This window comes from Amphibalanus amphitrite, unplaced genomic scaffold (assembly GCF_019059575.1).
Source record: "Amphibalanus amphitrite isolate SeventyFive unplaced genomic scaffold, NRLGWU_Aamphi_draft 000004F_arrow, whole genome shotgun sequence".
In the NCBI taxonomy this organism is placed as follows: Eukaryota; Metazoa; Arthropoda; class Thecostraca; order Balanomorpha; family Balanidae; genus Amphibalanus; species Amphibalanus amphitrite.
Genome location: NW_024881501.1, coordinates 2,341,779 through 2,367,996, shown reverse-complemented (window position 1 = coordinate 2,367,996; position 26,218 = coordinate 2,341,779). Strand labels below are relative to the sequence as shown.

Here is a 26,218-nt window from a genome sequence, read left to right as displayed (position 1 = left end):
TCAAAGGCATCGATTGTTTATTGGAGGAATACAGACTCTCGTAGCCTTAGCATGGGTTGCTTCGAAAATGTCAAGAATAAAATGAGGCGGTCACAAGCAAGTAAGCATCACTTCAGCTGGGAAGTCCAGATTCGAAGCAATCGCAGCACAGACGTCTGCCTGAAGCAGAAACAAACTGAAGCGGAACTAAAAAAAAGGACAACAATCATCATACGTAAAATTCAGCAATATCCCAGACTCTCAAAAGTCGATCTCATACCAGCTATTGTCGTCCAGGAACAACTACACCCGGATCAAGCACATCATAGTGAGAATATGTATTGACAGGTATACATTGGAAAACATGAGCATCGTAATCTCATAAGCAAAGCGTGTATGCATCTGAGAGCAAGAACACTGCAAAATACACATGTAAGGCAAGTTAGATAGTACAAAATACACTCGTCCTTATTAAAAGTGAAAGCAGTGGCGGCGATTCCGTCCCAAGTCAGCCGTCGACTGTCCAATTTGCCAGTGGACATTGATTTGGCTGTGGACGGCCGAAAGCCCCGAGTCTCGGGAGGGTGTATAGAGGACGCGCACACAGCCTTGGGTGACCCAAACGATCACCGCGCGCCCCGCCAATGCACCCGAGCACGACTCCCGAGCAGGACACGGGGGAGGCAAGTCGTGATGCAATGTGATGTAATGCAATGAAGGCAAACCCATGGCTAAGTCTGGTCAGGATAATGAATAGCGACTCCTCCACATTGGTCAGCGGATGAAGGCGCTACCTCACTCTACGGACACTGTCCCCAAACACGAATTTCCAATTGTATGATGAAGGTAAAGCGATTGTGTGAATCGAATACAACACACGAAAATCCCGAGCAGCCACTGGCCACGGCAGACAGCAGTGCTAATGATAACAGAGTGTGATCGGCAGCCCGAAACGAAAACGGCCTTCAGCGGCGCGTGTTTCGGTACCCTGCTGGACTTGCTTCGGAGCCGAAGAAGCAAACGTTTAGTAAGTGTCGCCATATTGAAAAAAAAACATGCAAACGTACGAAAAGCAATTGAGGAGCAAACAGCCGAAGATCAGTCCAGGGAGGGAAAGACACGGCAACTCTCCCGGGGCCCGACACGAACACACCGGTCCCGGCACGGAACCATCCCAGCGCCCGACGGCTGCGTCACAGACCCGAGGAGCCACTGCCGCTCACGGCGGAGCAGGGAGCGGCCTGGGCGCCGCCACAGACCCTCTGTTAGCGACCACCCGGGCAGGGAGAGACACCGGGCCCCGTCCGCACATCGCCGGCCGCCGCACAACGGGCGCGCCGACCTTCAAACAGCACAGGCAACTTAGACTAGTAACATAATATGAACCAGGTATTTGAACAATAAGCAGTATTCCATAACATGAACAAAGTGGCAAAAACGAGGGTACATTTCTTTGCTCAGAAATACGTTGCTGGCCATCACAGCACAAAAGAATTGGATGGGCAAAGTAATTCAGTAGAAATGTGTAATAACTTATGAATGTAAGTAGTGAATAATGTGTAATGATGGTAAGTAAACAATGTTTATTTACCAATTAATAACGCCTTAAAGTTAACACACATACGTAAAAGTAGGTACCTAAGGGTTAAAAATAACAAACTGGCCAATACCAGACATGGTTATATGAATATGTATCTTAATGAGTAATCTCAAAGCATAACACTGATGATTGTACCTATAGTTATAATAATAGATGGTGTATAGGCTATGTATCACTAGCGACGAATCTGCAGCAATTCAAGCATGACACCAACTATAAACCACAGCAAAAATGGCACGGATATCCTCTCGGGCGACACAAGGCAGAAAGACACGCCCGCCCACATGTTTGTCGCGCCTCCTCTGCAAAGTCTGACAATATAGAAGAATGCTGAAAGTACTCAATACCGTATCACACTGAATAAGACATGCCCTTGTGATGAGGTGTCCCTGCTGAATGTTCAAACCGGCTGTCGCCCACTTGTATCTCTGGAGCGACTGGATGGGTGTGTTGGAGCCGACTGTTGTGGGTTTTCAGAAGCACTACAACTTCCCAGAACTTCTACCAGCGACAGGAGCGATCGGGGAGACGGCCGACGCGACGGCGATTAGCCGGGCACTCAGCTCGGGTAGGTCGGAAGTCGAGCGGAGAGCGTGGACACCCCGGAGCCGCCGGGCGGTGACGGGCTGCAGTGTGGTGAGTACCGCCGGGCGGTGGCTGACTGCGGTGTGGGCCGCCGGGCGGTGGCGGGCTGCAGTGTGGGCCGCCCGGCGGTGGCGGGCTGCAGTGTGGGCCGCGGAGCCGCTGACGGGGACGCGGCGGACAGTACCTGAACGCTGCGGGGAAGGAGGGCGCGCCGCCGGCCGTCACTGGGAGCCGGCTGGCCGGCGCGGAGTGGCCTGTCCGCTGCTGCCGAACGAGCCGTACCGCGGCGGCCGGTCGCCGCCGCCCGGCCGCCGCGCCGGGTACACTGCCGACAGGCAGACGCCAGTCTCAGACAGGGACGGAAGCAGACGGGGGCGGAAACAGACAGGGACTGAGACAGACGGGGCCAGAGACAGACAGGGACAGAGTCAGATCACCTAAGGAATCCAGGAACTCTAATCGTTCGACAGCCCCACAAACTGTGATTGGTCTCGGGCTCAGTGCGCTGAGCTGACGTCCCCTCCCCCACTCACCACCCTGGGCCCTCCGGTCCCCCCCCCCCACACACACACAGAGCACACACTCGCTGTGCCGAGCTCCCAGCCCTCCCCACTCACTGTGCTCGCTGACGCCCAGTCCGAACTTGTTGGCGCAGGAGAGCAGACATATGACGAGCAGGAGTCGGACGAGCAGCGCCAGCGCGCCGGCGGCCCGCTCGCACTGCAGCAGCACGCCGTCGGGCCGCCGCTCGGTGGCCAGCCGCCAGACGATGTAGGCCGGCTCCAGCAGGCCGGTGGGCGCCAACAGCCAGCGGACGGCGCGCGCCGACTCCCAGCGCAGCGCCGCGTACCCGGCCGCCCACCAGAGCAGGCTGAGCGGCGCGCCGGCCGCCAGCACGGCCGTCTCGGCCGGCGAGAGCGGGCCGCCGGCGCGCACCACCAGCAGCGCCGTGCTCAGCGCCAGCTGCGCGTCCAGCTTCAGCAGACTCTGGGCAGTGAGCACTCGCCGGCAGGCCCGCTGCAGCGCCGGGTTGGCGCCCACCGTGCGGAACACGAGCTCGCCGCACTGCCAGTAGCGGCCGGCCAGGGTGACGGCGAGAACCACCAGCGGCGGAGAGCACAGCCCGGCCACCACCAGACGGGCCTGGAACACACAGAGGAACACCGTCACACAGAGCACAGCCCGACCACCACCAGACGGGCCTGGAACACACAGAGGAACACCGTCACACAGAGCACAGCCCGGCCACCACCAGACGGGCCTGGAACACACAGAGGAACACCGTCACACAGAGCACAGCCCGGCCACCACCAGACGGGCCTGGAACACACAGAGGAACACCGTCACACAGAGCACAGCCCGACCACCACCAGACGGGCCTGGAACACACAGAGGAACACCGTCACACAGAGCACAGCCCGGCCACCACCAGACGGGCCTGGGGAGCACAGAGGAACACCGTCACACAGAGCACAGCCCGGCCACCACCAGACGGGCCTGGGGAGCACAGAGGAACACCGTCACACAGAGCACAGCCCGGCCACCACCAGACGGGCCTGGGGAGCACAGAGGAACACCGTCACACAGAGCACAGCCCGGCCACCACCAGACGGGCCTGGAACACACAGAGGAACACCGTCACACAGAGCACAGCCCGGCCACCACCAGACGGGCCTGGAACACACAGAGGAACACCGTCACACAGAGCACAGCACGGCCACCACCAGCCCGGCCTGGGGAGCACAGAGGAACACTGTCCCACAGAGGAGCACACAGTTACACACAGAGGAACACCGTCACACAGAGCGGGACCAGGGCAAAAGTTCGCAAACACTAACTTTGCACAGGCAAGAGTTCGTAGGCAAATGTGCGAATCGTGTAATGTTTCTATGGGATACATTTCGTAACGGTAATACATTTCGGGAATGGGATACATTTCGTTCGTAATGAAAACAAATCATATCGGACGAGGTTTCGGGTAGGTTCAAGGGCATCTTCGATATATAGGTTCGTATGTCGCAACAGAGACAATATGGTCTTTCTAAGACACCGCCGCACGGCCGCACGCGCTGTGGCCGGGCGCCTGTGACCTGGTCGCCGCTCGCGCCGTGACCTGGTCGCCGCTCGCGCCGTGACCTGGTCGCCACGCTCACCAGTTTGATGGCTCCGCGGGGCGTGTCCGGGTCGAGGTAGTTGAGCAGCACGTAGACGGCGAGCACGGCCGCCGTCAGCGCGTACACCAGCAGCTCGTAGACCTGTTCGCGCAGCACGCCGTTCACAGAGTAGACCAGCGCGAACCCTGGCGGAGCACGCGCCCGGCGTCACACCTCAATAACAGCGGCGACCCAACGGGGCTTCACCTCGAGACGTTAACAGGAGGTAAGGGCTGATACAAACGTCAATACACAAGTAACAATCTGACAGAAATGTAATAACAGTGTGTCCAGAATTGTAATGTTGCGGGGAAATTCACCCATAGTGAAAAGCATAATGACATCCTAAAAATGTATATAAAAACATCCACACGGCAGTCACGACTTATAATAACAACCTCGAACCCAAACGTCTAGGAGCAAGGGCAACACAAACCTCGCAAACTCTCACAACACACTAAGACAATCATTCGAATAACCAAAATGTTCAAATATGTGACCCGACTTAAAAACCTCATTTGACATCCCGAATATCAGAATGTCTTCAACATTTTATCAGTATTTAATGTTTCTACATCATTTTCTCGTGACATAAATAAAAACAGTGCTTAAAAAGGGTCGAAGTCAAGTTTTATGAAAATAACGACATCTTTTTCGGCCTTTTTTCTACATCCTCCCCCTAACGTAAAATGAATTTAGCCACACTGTGTAATAAAATATGTAATAAGCAGTTCATCAGCATAGTTCGTTAAATCATCTTCACGGTTTCTCAACATTAATCAATGACCACAAAAAGGTCAATTCAAATTGGGACTGCACCAGTGACGTAACCACTAACCATACACTCGTGAGTAGTAGCACTGCACCAGTGTCGGCCGCCACCCACCTGCCGTGAGCAGCAGCAGCCAGACGAAGACGCGGTCGTCGGACTGGGGCGGCAGGCTGAGCAGGCGGGCCGTGCCCAGGCCGGCGGTGGCCAGGGTGGCCAGCAGCGAGCCCACCAGGAACGCCCACTCCAGACGGTCCAGGCTGGCCAGCGAGCGGATCTGGCGGCCAGCGGCACAGCCGCCGTCAAACCACTCAGCGCTACTCTCCATAGTCCAACCCGCGCGTGACGGGGGAGTCCCCTCTCCCGTTTTTATGCTATAACCATTAGACTTGGGGGCATGAAGCTTTACAACCCTTCTGCTGCACTAACCTTTTGTGTCCAAATTCCAATTTGTGTCGAAAATTCCCTAGCTCAGCCATGGACATGATAGGCCGGAAATGTCGCGGTCATGTTCGGCTATTTTGCTACAAAACATAGGCAGCGGAACGTGAGGGTACCGGGGCACCGTCACCGTGCCCCCCCCCTTGATTCTTGAAAGGGGGCACCAATACCGAAGTGACCTCCTCAAATCTTGTACAATAACAGTCAGAGATTTGCTCAAAGATGTAGGAACAAGGGTCAGAGGGCCATGAAGAAGGGTCACACACTACTACTAGGCATTACTGCCTTCACTAGTGCACACCCAAATCACTAACATTAGAATAATATCTCCAGAAGTGCAACACTCGCGAAAATCAGCCATTTTCCCATCCTTTTTGGTTTGGGACGGGCTTTCAAATTTAGAATTTAAAACAAACAAAAAACAGTATTTTGTGCTCGGCTCGGCCAGAAACGTGATTCAGGGGCGGAAACATGAACTTTTTAATATTTTTGGAAAAACGGGTTACCCTAGTGCACTATCTGCCGATGTTTCGGCGCTCCGCCACCAGGGCGGCCGCTTGGTCGCCGGCGCTAGTGTTGGGAAATAGGGAGTGTCCTATCCAGGAATACTTCATCCACGACCCTCTCAAACATCGGTTCATAACTAAACATGACACACTGAATCGGAAAAATGCACCTGTGACCCCTCTGTGTACCCCTGAGTTCTCAGTTGTGTTCTCAGGTCATGAACGGAACGGTCACCAGCAGTTTTTTTTTGCTATATCTTTTGATAGAGACGCTCTAAACCGGTGAAAACACGTCAGATATGTTCAGCTCGGCGATACGGATCAACTGATATGCAACATTACCCTTTCCAGTCGGGTCATGACCTTGACCTGAAGTCAAATTTTCAAAATGGCCTTAAAGGTCAACAAATAGTTCATTCGACGCGTATCGACGAGAGGAACACGATGCTGCCAAAAGTAATGTCGTGGCTCTTTTGAATCAAAAGTTATTGCCACAAAACATTTTTTTGTGAAAATGGCTATTTCTACAGATTTTGCACTCTGAAGGCTAAGCCGTTGACCTGAGCTCAAATCTGAGGCAATAGGCACTCAGAAAGGTCTGTAAAAGGGCTATGGAATGCGCTTTTCCGCGGCGCTGTAGCTCTATTGGAAGTTAAGTTTGGTATTTTTGTGCTACAAAAAACTGCACATTACGTCACAAAAAACATGCCAAAATGAACGTTGTATCGCCTTACCTTTCCCAACGCAGTAACACGAGTATGTGAAACTATGGGTATTCCCAGGTCCTCAAATGATGGTGGCTGGCTATCTTCAATTGAACCCATTGCTCAGCACCTCTCGACTCTTTCAAAGGAAATACCCATCGAGCTGAAAAGAAAATAATCAATTAGAGCAGTTCACCACAAATCACGTGTGGCACTGGCATGTCATTACATTGTTGCTTTTTAACATTTTCACATCAACAGGCATTTAAGGGCAGTCAAACTGCAAGCAACACGGTACATTAACGCCCCAAAAATCAATTATAAAGCGGAGGTTGCGCATAAGGAAGCCAATCCACAGCCTACAGTGACCGTCCAGGAAACAAGGACAGTCGCAGGCACGTTTGTAGGTCCTCGAGCCTTGGCACCGCTCCGGACGTCCCGACTACACGGCGCAGCACACTGCACCGCACTGTCCGGCTCGACTGTCCTGTATCCACCCCCCCCCCCCCACCCCGTCCCGTCAACCCCGTCACCCACGTGGCGCTCCGCCGGTAATTTGACCTGAAAGCTCAAGTTTCGTGGCATCGGCGCCGCCAGTCAGGCATGAAAACAGCGTCATGAAGCTACGTCTAGCCATCTATCCCGCCGGTCGATTGGATGGCCTTACAGGCGTATAGTTACAACATAAAATACGGAGATTTATTTGGTTTTCTGAGGATGATGTGTAGGTAATTAACCGTTTACCTATGGTATTCTCTTGGCAGTACATTTGGAGGATAAAACACAGAAAGAAGCAATAACTCGGTGCTGGACAGTGTTTTACAACAGATCAATAAACCACTGACAAGTCTGTGAATAGTCGGCATGGCTGGCAAAAGCAAGCGATTAAGCAAATGGCAAAAAGTGAGCCTGAATTAGTACGAGGTCGCAGGACTTTAACCCGGCACCGCCTGGGCTATTTCCGTACCCAAGACAGCCTGGGGGGGGGGGGGTCGGATCCGACCCCCCCCCCCGTCATCTCGAGAACCAATAGTCGTATCGAGCACCGCGAGGCGGCGTTCGAAAGCACTCTTAAGATTTTAAGATTGCGGTCAACTTTCGGGTCAAGGTCAGGTCAAAGGTCAAATTCTGGGGTTTTGCATGATTAGGCTTACGGACAGCGGAATCGATAGCTGCTGCTCGAAACTCACCAAAAATGACCTCATAGACCTAGTGAAGGTACCACAGGGCCTATCTTAACATGTAAACTGGGGTGGCAAAACCCACCCCAGTGGTGCAATTTTCCACCCCAGTAGTCTTACTTTGCCACCCCAGTGAAAAACAGCCGAAAAGTCAGCCCACAGATGGGCAATTCCATGACAGATCACCTAGGCATGTTCACCATGACCTCTCCGATTTTGCTCAAATTTGACACAGTGTCCTAGAATTGGTTTTGAGCTAGGGTGTCGAGTGGAAAAATCAGACCAAAAACGAGCAAAATGAGTGGAAAATTAGGCATAACATAGAGCTTCATAACTGCCACCTACGGGCACAGCCGACAACAATTGACGCCTGAAGCTATGATTGCTGTCACCAATAACTTTGGTCTTCGTAACAAACTAAAAACCTTGAGGAGTGGACAATGTAAGGTTTAACTTAGTAGTATGGCATAGCACCTAATATTGGTGACGATGCTATTAAAAATGAAAACCTGCATTTCTCAGCAATTTGTTTTTCATCTACACAAGGCCAAAGGGCATTTACCCTGCAAAGGGGGCTAGAGAGTTCCAAGTGATGTGCCAATGCTGAATGGCTACATAAAATTCATACTAAATACAAAAAAGGTAATTCCTATTAGGTAGCTGCTAGCTGTGGGAATTGGTAGGTACCTACCTATTGTACAAAGACAATCAAATTGAAATGCCTATCAAATACCTCTGTCTCATATTGCCGGAACAACTGACCCTACTATCGAAGACTGATAATAATTTTGAAAGATGAAATAACACAAGCTGGCTGATTTCACACCAACTTCAATCGACACAAATGCGCAAGAATTGTATGTTTGCGTTACTCAAGGTCATTCTTCCCTCCCTCCCTCTCCGGTCAAGCTCTCCGCTAAGCCGCTCCGACCGTGGCGATCGTGTTCTTGTGCACTGGCGGATCCAGGGGGGGGCATTTAGGGCCATGGCCCCCCCCAAAGGCCTAAAGTGGCCTGTTTGGCCCCCCCCAAAACGTCAGAAAAATTGCTAAGAAAATACACCTTGATGGAGGTTTTTAGCCACTTGGTGAAGAAAAGCTTTCCACAGCATAATATGGAGGCAATATGGTAGCAGTGAGGGTCAGTCAAAAGTTGCGCGAGCGGAGTTGCCACCTTCAAAAAAAGACTGGTTGGCACGTGTTTATGGCGCGGCAGCTGGTAGTTGGCGGTGTTTCGCGTGGTGTGGCATCACTGGCGGATCCAGGGGGGGGGGGGCACGGGAGCCTGAGGTGCCCCTGACAGCAGGCCCGTGGTGCCCCTGGACCCTGTATTGTATTGTATTGTATTGAACAATCATGAGCGATCCACATTCTGAAAGTGCGTGGCGATTACTGCTGGCAGGCCTGTGGTGCCTCTGGCGGGCCTAGGGTGCCCCTGCTAGGCTGCTGATGCCCCTGGGACCTGACAGGACTGTGATGCCCCTGACAAGCCTAAAGTGCCCCCAACAGACCCGTGATGCCCCCGACAGGCCCAAGGTGCCCCTGCGTGATGCCGTGATGCCTGCGAGGCCGGTGGTGCCCCTGCGAGGCCGGTGGGGCCTCTGACAGGCCCATGGTGCCCCTGCGAGGCCGGTGGTGTCCCTGCTAGACCGGTGGTGCCCCTGGCAGGCCTGTGATACCCCTGCTAGGCCGCTGGTGCCCCTGGGCCCTGACAGGACTATGGTGCCCCTGACAGGCCCAAGGTGCCCCTGCAAGGCCGGTGGTGCCCCTGTAAGGCCTATGGTACCCCTGCTAGGCCTCTGGTGCCCCTGACAGACCCATGGTGCCCCTGCGAGGCCGGTGGTGCCCCTGGCAGGTCTCTGGTGTCCCTGACAGACCTGGGGTGCCCCTGACAAGCCTGCGGGGCCCCTCACAGGCCCGTGGTGCCCTTGCTAGGCCTGTGGTGCCCCTGGCGGGCTGGTGGTGCCCGGTGCCCCTGCTAGGTCGGTGGTGCCCCTGACAGGCCTGTGGTGCCCCCGGGCACCAAGGGGGTCATGACTCATGTGGCCCCCCTTGGATCTGCCACTGATACGTTATGGCTTATGCAATATGCAATTGCAGGCACTTGGTATCCCTCACTTATCCCTTATTGGGGGCTCTGGCGGGCTCCTGAGGGCCCACGTCTATCTCCGGGAGCCCTAGACGGGCTCCTTTGGGTCCTTTCAGTCCACTATAGCATAAGAGGTCTCCACTCGAGTCCTATACATCTGAGGGCGTACCCTGACGTCTGAGGTACCCAACTGCAGCTCCAATGGTCTCTTACACTGGCGGATCCAGGGAGGGGGCATTGAGGGTCATGCCCCCTTCCCAGAGGCCTAAAGTGGCCCGTTTGCCCCCTCCCCCAAACGATAATGAAACATAGTTCAATCAGTGCGTGGCCCAGGAGCCGAGTTAGACAGGGGGTGTTTTACCACCTCCCGGCCCGCAAAGGGACCCAAGCACTGACTCGAAGCGGGTTAACTGGTCGACAAAAGCAATGGTAAGTGTTTGCAAAGTAATATAAAGGCATGGGTCGGGTGGGCTACCATTTATATATTTTTATTTTTAGTAAAAAAAAAATATTCATAGTGTCAGGGCTGTGACGAAAAATAAGTGGCCTAAATCCGATGAGAAAACAGGATTTGGGGGTACCCTAGGTTTGGCTCCTGCATGAGTTGGCCCCCCCCAAAACGCAAGCCTGGATCCGCCAGTGTTCTTGTGTTTTTCGCAAAAAATAAGTCACGGAAGGCAACCAAATCACTCTAACAGATAGAAAAAAAATGCGTTCTCTCACATTCAAGTGATCTTCTTACGAAAAAATTTGTTGTTTGAAGCTGGTGGATTTTCCACTCCTGGGTGTCTTTTTGCGGTGTTTGGTATCCGGGCGTATTTCTTGTATATATCAACAATATTTCGAAGTATTAACCCTCAAAATAATAAAAAACGGTTTGCCGTTTCTGATGATGGTCATCAATGTCTATTTGAATTCATCACAAACACGCCAAGTGCCTGCAATTTTGCTGCATGTGTTAACAGCAATTACCACACTTCCCTTCCGCAAATGCAAACTACACAATAGATTCTTTTCAAGCTTGACAGGGATATAGAAGATAGTAATCTGCATGAGCGAATAAGTCAAACTTTTGGATTTCTGGTGAAATTCAAGAGATATTGTTGTTTTTGTGAATAAACCACTCGGAACTATAGAATTTAGCAGCAGCTTCTCTTCTGTGATTCTTTTTTAAATAGTAGAGGTAACCTTCGTTGAATGACCCATATGTAAGGGAAAACTTCATATGGCAATCAAAATCTTTGACACTCAAACAACAGCTGGCAAATGCATGTAAACAATCCCTTGTGACTGTAAAATATGCAGCGTTTGGTTGTTGAGCAGTGTCAGTGTATGCGATCCAAAGTTGCTGATCTGATGAATGTTTAATAGTTTTGATTGCTTTTATGTATGTGAATGCTAGATAATGTGTTTTCTATTGGTGTAGGTTGCTGAGGATTGAGGAACATGTCATTCTAGTTCTTTTTTATCTGTTCAGTAGAAAGGCAGGTGAGTGCAACTGAGTGCAATCGCATTCCACGGCTCATATACCTATATCATTACAATGACAATATTGCCTCATTTTCTCACCCTAACATGGATTTATTTAGCTCCAAATACACTTACAGGTTAAATGTCTGTCAACAGGTACAGGCTATTTCTGACAGCCTTATATCAATAGGCTGTCATAGCCAAAAAATAAGCAAGCACAAATTTATGGTTATATAAAAATTTGTTCTCTACAACACACATCACAGGAACAGTGATTTTGGCACAGCTTCCATCAGTAGTTTTCCCTCCATTCATAGTTGACATGATGACGATCTTGGACTTGAAGGATGGCCTTTGGCTGGGATGGAGTGCAGTAGGTAAGGATTGCCCTGAGGATCAAGGTTTCAAGAGACATGTCAACATGGGGTGCACTTTTGTCTATATTTACACATGTTTTTTTCTTTTTTTAAGTGCTGATGTATTGACAAAAGTTTTTTAGGGAGTGGAAAATTATCCTCAAATAAGCTAAAAAAGAGTGGAAAATTCATGGTGACTTGGGTGCTGCTTTGCACCCAAATTTTCCAATCCTAGGACACTGATTTGACATGCAAGTTGACCTATGGGCACTACTTCGTCCCAGTGAATTTTTAGTCTCTAGGTCACAGGGGTCATGAGATATGGATCATGCAAATTTTAAGGTTTCCCGGAATATTGAAACATAAAGTATTTTCTATCTCTGCAACGGTTCACCGGATCAAAAAAAGTTATATATGAAATAATAAGCGCACAGGCTGGTGCGTCTAGCAAAAATGTGAACGAAACCTCAGGGTCATTTTTTGACCTTGTGACCTTTTCTTGACCCCGTGACCTTTCAAATTTGTCCTATTTTAAAAATTCTGATTTTTTCTATCAGAGATGTCTTATCCATGCTCTTAATAGTGGTATGTGATTTGGTTGGTATATCGGACCTGTTGACCTCAAACTGAGGTCAACAATGTGGTCATGACCTGACATGAAAATGACATCTGCCGAGAACGTCATGAATCATAGGCGATATGGGTGTCATATGAAAGCTAACTTCACGGAGAACACATTGGTGGTGTTTTTGAGTAGGTATGGGCCGGGTCAAGGTCACATTAGGTCAGTGACCTAACACAGCATTGTGTTCTTTGAAGGTGGCGTATTTTATTTGTTGGTAAGTCCAGTGATCAGCATACAATAAAAAGGAAACAAAACGTCATAAAACGTCTTTTTTATTCAAAAAGCAGAGATAAAATGCACATATACCCATATAAACACACTTGCAAAAACACACACATTCATACACCTTGTTCGAGGAAGTTCTTTCAAACAAAGCCCAGTGACACACGCGCTGTGAAGAACGAGTCTCAGAAGACTCGGACAGCTTGAAGGCTGCTATGGTATTGGAGTCGAGCAGTACAAAGCGGTGAAACGTCCTGGTACCCTTCACCATGCGGGCACTTGTGAAGCGTTCTTTCATTTTTGTCTTCGTTTCTGCTATTTGCGTTGCGGGAGCTGACGCGGGAGCTGAAGCGGCATTTCAGGCAGTGGTTATTCCCCACATTTCAAATGAATGCCCAAGACTAAAAAATACAATACTTCTCTGACGGAGCAGCGTCCCAGTACAAGAACAAATACAATTTTGCAAATATATGTCATCATGCCGAGGATTTCGGTGTTCAATGTGAGTGGATTTTTTGCCACCTCGCATGGCAAAAGCGTATGCGATGGTATTGGTAATACTGTGAGGACCACCTTACCGATAAAATGCATTTCTTCTTCGTTTCGGCAACGCAAATAGCAGGAACGAAGACGAAAATGAAAGAGAACGGTTCATAAGTGCCCGCACGGTGAAGGGTAGGTAGAAGGTACCAGGACGTTTCACCGCTTTGTACCGCTCGACTCCCACACCATAGCAGCCTTCAAGCTCTCCTAGTCTTCTGAGACTCGTTCTTCACACCGCGTGTGTTACTGAGGTTTGTTTGAAATATCTTCCTCGAACAAGGTGTATGTATGTGTGTGTGTTTGTGCGAGTGTGTGTATATGGGTGAATGCATTTTATCTGTGCTTTTTGAATAAAGACAGACGGTGTTTTATAACATTTTGTTTCCTTTTTATTGTGTGCTGATCACTGGGCTTACCAAACAAATAAAATACGCCACCTTCAAACTCAAAGAACACAATGCTGTGTTAGGTCACTGACCTAATGTGACCTTGACCCGGGGCCCATACCTACTCAAAAGCACCGCCAATGTATTCTCCGTGAAGTAAGCTTTCATATGACACCCATATTGCCTATGATTCTCGACGTTCTCGGCAGATGTCATTTTCATGTCAGGTCATGACCACATTGTTGACCTCAGTTTGAGGTCAACGGGTCCGATATACCAACCAAATCACATACCACTATTAAGAGCATGGATAAGACATCTCTGATAGAAAAAATCAGAATTTTTAAAATAGGACAAATTTGAAAGGTCACGGGATCAAGAAAAGGTCACGAGGTCAAAGGGTCAAAAAATGACCCTGGGGTTTCGTTCACATTTTTGCTAGACGCACCAGCCTTTGCGCTTCTTATTTCATATATAACTTTTTTTGATCCGGTGAACCGTTGCAGAGATAAAAAATACTTTATATTTCAATGTTCCGGAAAACCTAAAAATTTGCATGACCCATATCTCATGATCCCTGCGACCTAGAGACTAAAAATTTACTGGGACGAAGTAGTGCCCATAGGTTACTTACATGCCAAATTTGAGCAAAATCGGAGAGGTCATGGTAAACAATTGGAAAAAAAAATTAGGTGATTTGTCGTGGAATTGCCCAGATACTAGCTGCCGACAATCACGGAGGCGACACATTCTTGAGGCGTAACTCAGCTTGACAGGGGGAAAAGGGCTCACTGAGGCGCCACCACCACCAATGGGGCGCCCTCTCACTACTGGGGGCGCCCTGCCGCAACTGTGGCGCCTTACTTTGATTGGGACACATTACCGGTAATAGGGCACCCTACCACGACTGAAGAGCTCTATCAACATTGGGGCGCCCAGACACGATTGGGACGCCAACCACTCCGCCGTTTTTGGCACACCTATTTGTGCATCTTTTCCGTACATGTGAAAATTTCAGCCCCAGGTCGCTCAAGGTTAGGTCACGTCACGCCAAGTGACCTCACCTCAGAAAACAAAAATAGAATGCTCGTCATAGCTACACCGACTGAACAATTGCCTTGAAACTTTCAGCGGTTGATAATAGTAGCAATATCTATAAAACATATATCTCATAATTTTGATATCGGTGACCTAAGGTCAGGTAAATTTGTGACCTCTCAATTATCCCTCGCCCCGTTGGGGGGGGCCATTTTGCCCCCCCCTGTGGTTTTTCCTGAATAGCAAGAAAACGGCGGCGCACAGCGCCGCCAAATTTTCAGTACCTTTCAGGGCATCAATTTGACACCTTCACACCAAATTTCAAGTCTTAGGTCACCTTAGGTCAGGAGTTATTGAGGTCAAACTGAGGTCATGTTCGAGCAAAAACGAGCAAAAAACATGCAATCTTGAAACGCTCACCAAATCTACAGTTATCAAGCAATTTCAAAGTTCTTTATATGGTCTAATAGACAAAAAGCGGCGCTACAAAACTGCTATCTCGGATTTTCAAAATTTTGGGTTTTTGACCCAAAAAATTTCAAAAAAATTTTAGAATTTTTTTTTTTAAGAAAAACTAAAATAAAATCCAAAATTTTTCCGAATTTCGAAAAACCGGAATATATGTGATAGTCCCTGCGCTCTTCTATATACATACCAAATTTCAGATCGATATCTCGTTTTTTGGCCAAGTTATAACGAAAAAACTGTTCAAAAATGATGACGTCAAATTTTTGAACTCAATTTTTAGCGATTCTAGACCTCGTACGGCAAAACAAAGACCACCATTGAACTCCCCGTGACGAGCTGCGTCGATTCGATACCCATTTTATGCAAAATATCAACTTTGAAATTTGACCTTATTTGACCTGCCCTTGACCTGACCTTGACCTGACCTTGACCAAAACGTGACCTAAGCTGGCCCCAAAGGCTGCCTGACCCACATAATCGCATTTGTCATGTAAAATGGACCATAAAACATGTATCACACGACACTTTCATATTGTGACCCCCCAGTGACCTGACCTCAGTGACCTGACCTGGTATCAGTGACCTCAACTAGCAAAATATGTGTTTGAAGAACATTTCCCCATCGATGATTTTCAATGAAATGCATTTTACTCGATTTTACAACGTATTTCTTGAAATGCCTGTAAACGGTGAAAATTGGACCTTTGACCTGACCTGTGACGTCATCGGTTTGACCTAGGTCAATAAAATTGGGTCACAAGGTAGTTCCCTGATAGGGCTATCCAACACCGTTTGCCGCTTGTCGCTACGTTGCGTGGTTCTCGAGATCTTAGGGGGGGGGGCAAAATGCCCCCCCCCCCCCAACGGGGCGCGTTGCTCGGCAGAGCCCAACGGGGCGCGGGTTACAAGTCAATGGGAGAAAATTGAAAGGCGTCTGTTTTGCACGAACGCCATTCTAGACACTCAAACATCGGGGTGCAGGCAAACTTGACACACTGAAATGGAAAATGGCACCTGTGATCCCTCGTCATGTCCCCGAGGTCATCTCAGATCACGAATAGTATCTAACATTGTTTTGCTAATAACTTCTGATAGAGGCATGCTAGAGCGATGAAAACGCCTTAGATGTGTTCGGCTCAACGATGTGGATCGACTGATATGTAACATGACTTTTTCCGGTCAGGTCATGACCTTGACCTGAGGTCAAATTTTCATGTGACCTTTCAAAGTCAAATTATTGTTCATTCGACGCGTCTCGACGAGATGAACACGATGCTGGGAAAAGTAATGTCGTAGCTCTTTTGAGTCAAAATTAATTGCCGAAGAAAAACACTTAATTAACGCGGTTATTTTTGGAGTCTTTGCCCTCTAGAGGCTAAACCGTTGACCTGAGGTCGAATCTGAAAACATTTTACAGAAAGGCCTGTAAAATAGCTATCGATTGAGTTTTTTCGCGGCGCTTTAGCTCTTACGCTTCCCGAGTGCCAACTGCCAACGGTTCCCGTTGGCAGTTTCCAAAATGTTGAAATAGCCAATATTTTATCTTTTGTTTGTTTGTTTATTGGGGCTTAAGGGCGCGCCGACTACAAGGTCATTTTGCGCCCATAACTATATACAAGTAAAGCAAGTGTGTCACAAGAAAACCGACGTAATAAAAGGCTTAAAAAAGCCTAAAAGCTGGTTAAAAAGAGCAAAGAAGGGTAAAATACTCCAAGCGTATCGTAAAAGACAGCTGACTAGGCGTAAGGACTAGATTAGAATAGACGTATGGACTAGTTGGTTTGGTATCAGATCGAGTAGATTACTTGGAATTTGATTGAACGGATAAAGGAAAAGATGTTGCCAGATAAAACCCAGGGTGACTCGTCACCCAGCAAGTGGCGGACGGTGATATCCGGAGCGATGCGGCCCAGGTAGCGAGTCCGGTCCGGTTCCAAGCGTCGACAAGATAAAAGCACGTGGGCGACGGTGAGAGGCACGGCGCACCCGCCGCAAACGGGCTGCTCAACTCCGCGGAGAAGGTGGCCATGCGTCGCATACGTATGACCGATGCGGAGCCTGCATAAAATCACTTCGTTTGACCTGTTGTCTTGCGAGCAAGACCTCCAATGCTCCAGAGTCGGCTTCACCTCTCGGAGCTTCCTGCCTCCACGCAGGCGCCACTCTGCCTGCCACTCCGTTAGAGTAAAAGATCGTACAGCAGGGTAAAAATCACGCGCCGGCAATGGCAACCGACGAGTGCAGGGTGCTGCAGCAGCACGCCTTGCAGCCGCGTCTGCCAGCTCATTGCCATGAACGCCAACGTGACTGGGAATCCAGCAGAACTGAACAGATTTACCCGATTGTTCTACTGACTGAAGCCGAGCTAAAATGTCTTGATTTTGAACGATCGGGTCGGCTGGATTAAAACTCCGTAGGGCCAACAGGCTGCTTAGGGAGTCCGATAAAAATCAAGTAAAAAGGTCCGTCCGATACCTCAATAAAACACAAAGCCTTCTCGATGGCAACAAGTTCCGATGAAAACACCGAGGCGAAAGATGGCAACGAAAATGAACGAGTATCGTCGCCAGCGACGAAAGACAGCCCGCTCCCTCAGGTGTTTTAGAGCCGTCTGTGAATACAGGAATAAAACCATCGTAAGAGGCAAGGTGTTCCAAGGCTCGGACTCGTGCCTCTGCAGGCAGCAACTTGCCCTTTGGAACTGCAGAAAGCGAAAGATCCACCTGTGGACTGACACTTTTCCACGGTGGAGGGGGCGCAGCCCAGGTACGACGAACGTTACGCAATGCTATGTCAGCTATTGAAAACAGTTCTTTCATGCGCACTCCGAACGAGGGTCGTAACCTTCCGTTACATCGGGTGGCATGCCGTGAAAAAACGTATGGGTACGTCGGGTGCATAGGAAATTGGCGCAGTTTCAGCGCGTACCGCATACCCAACATCTGACGGCGGAGTGAAAGTGGCGGTTCATGCGCCTCAGCAAGAATGCTGCTCCTGGGCGAGGTGCGGAATGCTCCGGTGGCTACTCGGAGTGCTGCATGATGGACTGTATCCAGGACCCTCTTGCTAGATTCACTCGCTGAATCGTAGACAAAAGAAGCGTAATCTAGCTTCGATCGTACAATAGATCGATATAGAAGAAGGGTCCTGCGGTCCGCACCATAAGATGTGCGGGCGACACATTTTAACCCTCGCACGACCAGGCCATTTCTCATAACACGAACGACCAGGGGGGGGGGGGGTTGTTACCACCCCCCCCCCTGGCGTTTCGAAACGGAAGGTCGTAGAGCTTAGCGGAAAAAAACCAACGGATTGCTCTCAACGAGATCTCGCGATTGGTGGTATATTTTTTGGTCCTAGGTCAACATTTGACCTACTTTTGACCGGTCAAAGGTCAAATTTTCGGAAAAATAGACTTTTTTCAACTTTCCGCGGCGATTGCGGCAAAACGGTGGGAGATATCGACTTGAAACCTTCACTATCGTGTTCCTTGATCAATTCTCTATCGTTTGGTATGTATTTCGTTTCCCTAGCTCTAAAAATGGCGCGTTGGGAGCGCCGGAAGTCGGCAAGGTCACAGTCGGCGGCAGAAATTCGAAAAATCAAAATTTAAATTTTTGAAATCTGATTGTATTTTTGGATTTGGAAGGTCCATTTGCTCCTTATAGAAGCTAATATTGCTGCATATTCCCATTGAGGTGACAAGAATTAGCAAAATAGTGGTTCGGGCGCTTTTCAAAAATAGTACCGGACGCTGTTCCTCTTATGACGTCATAACTCCGTGACCTGACCTGACCCGGTCAATTTTCTTGCACCACACGATAGCCAATGCTTGCCCCAACATGCATGGGAAGTTTCATCATGATCCATCAAACAATGTGGGTATCACCGGCAGAAAACCTAGGGATTCGGCGCACACGTTTGGTAACTGTCGGCCGGAGGCTGTACCTCTTATGACGTCATAACTCCGTGACCTGACATGACCCGATCAATTTTTTTCGGCAAAAGATGCGCAAAGGTTGCCCCAGAGGGTATTGAAAATTTCAGCCCGCTACGACAAACCGTTTAGCGTGCACTTCGAAAAAACCTCAGGGGGGGGGTTGATACAACCCCCCCCCCCCCTAGGCGTTCTAGGGTTAAAACGTTCAGGGATTTAAAACATCGTTCCCGAAGCGTTCTAAAATGTTCTTTATACGTTAAACGACTGTCAAAAAAGATCCCAAGAAACTTCGCCACCGGACGAGTAGGAATCACCTGTCCATAGAGCTGGATTCCCAAGGGAAGGTCGCCGCAGCGGCGGCGGCAAAAGTGCATAGCGACGGTCTTCGTTGTTGAAAAACGAAGACCGTTGTCACGACTCCATCTCTCCAACCGCGTCACTGCAAGCTGCAGCTGTCTGGCCATATGCCGAGCGCTTGAAGCGGCAAACCAAATGGCAAAATCATCCACGAAGAGCGATCTACCGATCGAGACCGGCAGATCATCAGCGATGTCATTAATCGCCACTGCAAAGAGAGCCACACTAAGCACCCCGCCCTGGGGAACTCCGTTCTCTTGAGTAAAACTGCTCGAAAGACTACTGCCAACTCGGACTTTGAACCGACGACCCGATAAAAAGTTCTTAAAGGGACCCTCCCACCTTCAAAAAAGTTTATGAATTGGCATGAAAGTGATGTCGCTCGGTTCAGAAAGAGCGAAAACGAATATCTACCAAATTTCATCGAAAAATATTCAACGGTTTTCAAGATTTTAGACTTTTACTTTTGTTTACTTTTTTGGGATCTCCGCTGTTTCTAGCGACTTTATTTTAGAGGTGCGGCGTTTGCGGCAGATGTTGCGCGCAAATAGCATATACCACCGCGTGCTACAAAACGTTTTAGTCAAACATTTAAAAATCGTTAGATATTTGCGCTGACGTCACACATTCAGAGGGGTATTCCTAAGCATTAGCCCCTCTGAATCAAAATGCTGCAATTTCGAAATTCAATATTTCCGATTTAAGGCATTTCTCGATGTTGTGAGTGCCGAAACCGGTAATTGTGAGCCAGGGACCCCATTTTGGCTATCTCAACTCAAATCTAATGTTAAGGTGGGAGGGTCCCTTTAATAAAGAGGCCCATCCGGCCGCGTATGCCGTACTTGTGTACTTTGGAAAGTATTCTGTGTCGTAACACTGTATCATAGGCCGCCTCAATATCAAAGAACAGTGCTCCAAGGTGCTTCTTTTCAGTAAAACAGGTGCGTATCTCGGTGTCGAGGGCTAAAATGTGGTCAACAGGGCTGCGATGCTTTCTAAAATCGCACTGGGCGTTTGTAAAAACACCGTGATGTTCCAAAAACCAGCTAAGACGCACATTGACCATCTTCTCCATCAGCTTTGAAAGCGATGATGTGAGAGAGATGGGCCGATAGTGGAGAGGGTCATGTCCCGACTTGCCAGCCTTCAAGATAGGAATGATAGTGGCTTCCCGCCAGGTCTCAGGGAAAGTGCCAGTCTCCCAAGCGAATTGAAGGTTGCTAGCAGCGCCTCGAGGGCAACTGCGGGGAGATGACGGAGCATGTCGTTGTGGACAGCATCCGGACCTTCTGAGACGCTGCGCAACGAGCTGATGGCAGACGTGAGCTCAGCCATGGAGAAAGGCTCATTGTACATCAAATTTTCAGCTGTGCTGAAGTCCACGGCGGCTGGTGCAGGTCGTGAGGACGGCTCTCCTCGGCAGCGCTGATAGAGTGCACGGCCTATCGTCTCTGCGACGTCTAAAGGGTGGGATATGTCCGTGTTGTTCACTCTTAAAACCGGAAGCGGAACAGAGCTGAACCGGCCTTCAATGCACTTCATGCGTGCCCATATCTGGGTCGTAGGAGTAAAACGGTTTAAGCAACTCACGTACGTGCGCCATGAAACAGCCTTTGCCTCTTTTAAAACGCGACGGGCAAAAGCCCGCGCTTTCTTAAAAGCGATGAGGTTCTCAGTAATATTGATGACCTCTGGTGACCTGACCTTTGACCTGACCCAAAACATGACCGAAGTGCTTTCGTCCTTTTTTGACGTTCTTTCGAATGCCGCTTACTGCGTGTCGCTAAATGGCCCAAGAGCCGAGTTAGAAGGGGGTGTGTGTTCAGACACCCCCTCTGCCCGGCGCGGAAGTGGCGGAGCAACGGCCCGGCGCGGTTAAATGCCAAAATCAAAGGGGGAACGGTGCCCAGGTGCCCTCCCCCGTTCCGCCGCCTATAAATTAGCTACAACACTGGTTACCGATGCATCTTTCTTGGCATTAGGTACAGAGCTATAAGCGATTCAAAATCTGGAGAGCGTCTCGGGGCAGTGGCGTGGCGAGACATTTATATTTATTTACAAGGAACAATGGGGTGAAGTTGGTTGGAAGCAAAGTTGAAAGTTTGGGGGGGGGCGCCCACACAAGAGACAGGGGCGCCACCACTGCCTGGCCACCCCAGTCTAATTGTCTTAAAATAGGCCCTGAGGTACCATGTGCGTATAGGGGTCATACTAAGTACGGGTCAAGGTCAGGTCAGGTCACGAAAGGTCACGGTGTTCACTTTCTGCTACATGGGCGTGCGACACATGTTTTATGGCTTATTTTTCACGCCGAATCCGATGGTAATGGTTATATTATATGTGACCCCAAGCCACTGTGCTGGTGAAAAGTGTGCATTGAAAGCATAAAAAATCGTATATACCATACATAACTAAACGAGGGCTAAGAAAAAAGTAAATTTTTCAACTTTTTTATTTTTGACATAAAAGTTCTCAGCAAGTATATAGAAATAAGATAAAAGTACTCGGCTATTCCGGACAGTTTCGTGACTGTATTATTGTCACTTCGTCAGCGGTAATCACTAAACGAAACTGTATAGACGAAACTGTATAGACGAAACTGTCCGGAATAGCCGAGTACTTTTATTTGACATAAAAATGCACTTTTCTAAACGAGTTTTGTCCCAGGAATCTAGTGGTGTCATTTGTTTTTACATGCGATGTTCAGAAGTGCCTCTAATTCACGAAAATGCTTATGACGCTTATGACGTCACCATGCCCTATGCATGTTGGAGCTATTTTTTACAATTTGGGGGTCAAAATCAAGATAGAAAGTTTAAATTTGGGACATCTAATCTTCTAATAGAGCTCTATAACATGTATCCCGGTTTTTCGGAAAATCTCAAAATTTTGGATTTTATAAGCTGTTTAAAAAAATATCGTTTTTTGAATTCTTTGGGGTGAAAAACGTATTTTATGGAAAATCCGAGATAGCGATTTTAAAGAGCTCGTTGAGCTGCGTCGATTCATGTATTTAATTTGCAATTTGCTTAAAACCTTGATTTTTGGCGATTTGTTCAGCATTTACCACTTTTTGACTGAAAACGCCATGTAGTTACATCACTAAAATCGATATATCTCAAAAAATTTAAGAAAATTTTTCTTAAAAATCATACAGGAGACGTCAAATTGATGGGGGAGAAGGTATGCCCAGTTTCAAGTTGATAGCGTAAGCGGTTCATGAGTTATTCGAGAAAAACGGAGGGGGGTCGGATCCAACCCCCCCCCCCCCCCCCCGGGGCGGTTGCGGGATAAACCTTTCTCTCGGAACATAAAACGACCTTTGATAGCTTTTAGCAGCTTTTGCATTTATCGGAATCGAAAACAAAAACCGCTGCTCTCAGCCAATGACCGAAGATGATAAGCAAACGACCTTAATAAAGCTATAGCAGCGACCAGCGTGGTTAGCCCGCGCCGTGCTGGTGGTCTGAGTTTTCCGTGTCGTGCTGACCCCTGGGGGGTCACCCCCCCCCCCCGTCTAACTCGGCTCCTGGGCCACGAAGCGACACGCGGTAAGCGGCATTCGAAAGAGCGTTAACCCGCGCCCCGTTGACAGTGGCCCGGGAACTTCTTCCAGACTGGGGGGGGGGGGCTGAACCATAATAGAGATCAACCTAGGGTACCCCTAAATCTAGTTTTCTCACCGGTTTTAGGCCACTTATTTTTCAGACCTTGGCCTTTTCAACGAAAAACAAAACGAAAATATTTGCAAAAAAATAAGGTATTCAGTCTCAGCTCAGTGAAGAAACTACCGTTTTGGCAACCTGGAATAAAGGTTTTAATCTGCCAAATGAGTTGCCGAGACAGTGAAAGAGGTGGATTTTTCACTTAGGGGAGACCCGGGAGGTATGGGCCGGTTTTGTGAAATTGCAATTTTCTTCCAGTGGGCAGTGGCTAGACCTGGTTGTTCACTCTGTGTACATGATATCGCCTTTCGCCTGTATAGTGTGCCTGATATTAGGCATCTCGGATCAAACATTTTGTCTCGAGATAACTTTTAACAAATCATGCGCTTTTTCGATTCATCGAAATACACCGGGAGGTATGGGCCATGGCCCGGGAGGTATGGGCCGGTGTCATGTTTCATATTCTTTTCTCGACATTGAGAACAATACTCGTAGCTGGGATCTACCTTGAGCTCTCTTAGAGCCCAGGTACCACATAAGCGACCAACAGCTTACTTCATGGAGGCCGCTTGGGCGCTAAGACAAACAATATTTTTCTGCTCAATTGCAATCTGTAGTTAAGCCACCGGTTCGGGAAAAGTCGCTAGATTCGTCAAGTCTAGAGATATTTCTACCAATTCGCTATATAGGGTAATTGCATAGCGGTGATCTCAAAAAACGGAGTAAGTTTTTTTTTTAGGGGGGGGGGTACAACAGATAACTTGTTTCCCGGGAACGCCTGATCGGAGTCAGGCTTGCAAGGCCGCGTTGGAAAGCGTTCGAGTAGACAAGCCTAATGGCTGATATTCGCATTACTAATTATAATTAGTAGGTAATGCGAATTATCATCGGATACTTGGGAGATGGGGGGTGCGTGGGGGATTGTCCCTTGACCGATAGCTCGGGAACGGCTGATCGGAGCAAAGCTTGCAAGGCGAAGCGGGAAAGCGGTCGAGTAGACAAGCCTTAATTTAGTAATGCAGACTATCATCGGGATACTGGGGGGAGGTGCGTGGGGGGTTGCCCCCTGACCGATAGCTCGGGAACGGCTGATCGGAGCCAGGCTTGCAATGCGGCGTTGGAAACCGTTCGAGTAGACAATCCTAATTAGTAATGCAATTTATCATCGGGATGCTGGGGGGGGGGGGGAGGATTGCCCCTTGACCGATAGCTCGGGAACGGCTGATCGGAGCCAGGCATGCAAGGCGGCGTTGGAAAGCGTTCGAGTAGACAAGCCTGATTAGCAATGCAAACTATCATCGGGATACTAGGGGGAGGGGTGTGTGTGTGGGGGGGGGGTGGTACTAGTTAGGATTGTCTACTCGAACGCTTTCCAACGCCGCATTGCAAGCCTGGCTCCGATCAGCCGTTCCTGAGCTATCGGTCAGGGGAGCAATCCCCCACGCACCCCCCCCCCCGTATCCCGATGATAATTTGCATTACTAATTAGGCTTGTCTATTCGACCGCTTTCCAACGTCGTCTTGTAAGCCTGGCTTCGATCAGCCGTTCCCGAGCTATCAGTCAAGAGGCAATCCCCCCACGCACCTTCCCCACCGCTTTCCAACGTCGTCTTGTAAGCCTGGCTTCGAATTCGATCAGCCGTTCCCGAGCTATCAGTCAAGAGGCAATCCCCCCACGCACCTTCCCCCAGTATCCGATGATAATTCGCATTACCTACTAATTAGCCATTGGGCTTGTCTACTCGAACGCTTCCCAACGCGCCCTTGCAAGCCTGATTGCGATCGGGCGTTCCCGGGATTCGGGAAACAAGTTATCTGTTGTAACTTGTACCCCCCTTGCCCCCCCCCCCAGAAAAAACTGACTCTGTTTTTGAAATAACCGCTATGTAATTACCCTATGTAGCGAATTGTAGAAATATCTCTAGACCTGACGAATCTAGCGACTTTTCCCAAACCAGTGGCAGCATATGAGACGCCTGCTATAAGAATTCCCACTTTTTCAAGGGTGATATTTCACCCTTGATATATCACCCTTATAGCCCTTATATATCACTTTATACCCTTAGGTATATACCCTTATAAGTTATATCAATTTATACACTTCTATACTATTTTATATCACTTTTCAAGGTGATAGGTACATCACCCTTGAAAAAGTGAATAAGACGAAACATTGGGGGGTTTCGGCGTTTTAATCCATCATATACAAATGAATTTCTCCAATTCAAGGAATCAGAGCGCATGTTGTCTAGTACATATGTTGCTATTGGAAGTCAACAAACTTGAAACTAACCGAACTAGATATGGCAGCTTGGTCGACATCTGCTTAGAGAATACCCACGTACGTGTCATTAACATGCAAGTATGCAGAAAGCAAATGCAGCAAACTTTGAATTACCACCTACAATGATACAGTTAAGTCTTAACAATGCTTCTGAATAAAAAACGGTAGGTACCATGAGCGGTGGGTCAGTGTCTCGTCCTGGAGCCACTCAAGTTGACATCACTGACTTTTATTGCACTTGCCGCGTCTTCTTAGGTAGAACAAATAAATTACACATCAACTTAACAATTCGAACGCAAATTTATTGAATTACAGACGGAATGAGACAAGTAACGCAATTCAACCGTTAGATTCACCAGGTATAGGTATACAAGGACAGATAATCCCAATCACCAACCACCTCTCCCGCCAAAGCCCTATACACCCACGGTATAATTACAGACACCAACGCCCGTCTCCCGCCGCCCGGGAATCCACCGGATTCGGAAGGAAGGAATGAACCGGAAGCAAGGCACCAAGAGAAGCGCGCAGATATGTGATTCGAGGATTCACCTCTCATCTCAAACTCGGTAGCGCTAACTGCAATTGCACTGCGTCGCATATTTCATAAAATAAAATGATTGGGCATTGCAAAATTATTGGTGAAAATTCCCTTAACCTCAAACACAAAAAACATATCAATTATCAAATCGAACTAAACCCCGGCCTTGAACTCAACCATCAAAATCCGTCAAAATCAAAAATTAACCCACTAATAACAGCAAAAAGTAAACAAACGAAACCATGGCGTGGCTGTGACATTAAAGGCGCTCAAGTTTACCCCGCGTTCGATATCTCTCAGATGACGAAGATTCTACGC

At 48.7% G+C, this 26,218-nt stretch overlaps 2 protein-coding genes across 3 annotated transcripts in view; one reads left to right on the top strand and one right to left on the bottom strand.

The window, feature by feature from the left end:
* LOC122371517 lies at window positions 1–25,798 on the bottom strand. Its single transcript, XM_043347931.1, has 6 exons — window positions 25,532–25,798; window positions 6,768–6,900; window positions 5,204–5,363; window positions 4,318–4,463; window positions 2,782–3,307; window positions 1–2,489 (listed from the first exon to the last, which is right to left on the bottom strand). The coding sequence occupies exons 2-6, from the start codon at window positions 6,855–6,857 to the stop codon at window positions 2,386–2,388; spliced, it is 1,026 nt and encodes a 341-aa protein (XP_043203866.1). The 5' UTR covers window positions 6,858–6,900; window positions 25,532–25,798; the 3' UTR covers window positions 1–2,385.
* Window positions 11,283–26,218, top strand: part of LOC122371589 (cyclin-H-like) — a 41,507-nt gene continuing 26,571 nt past the window's right edge. The window contains exon 1 of one of the 2 annotated variants that reach the window (XM_043348315.1): window positions 11,283–11,329. The gene's annotated coding sequence lies outside the window, so the exon portion shown is untranslated. Of the gene's footprint in view, window positions 11,494–26,218 lie in introns of both variants that reach the window. The other variant, XM_043348408.1, reaches the window with a different exon arrangement.

Coding starts and splice junctions, on each gene's coding strand:
- LOC122371517 (XM_043347931.1), bottom strand. CDS start 6,857: ATGGGTTCAATTGAAGATAGCCAGCCACCATCATTTGAGGACCTGGGA. Junction 5,364..6,767: donor GTGTTACTGCGTTGGGAAAG/GTAAGGCGATAC, acceptor GCTGGCCGCCAG/ATCCGCTCGCTGGCCAGCCT. Junction 2,490..2,781: donor ACTGGGCGTCAGCGAGCACA/GTGAGTGGGGAG, acceptor GCCTGTCGGCAG/TGTACCCGGCGCGGCGGCCG.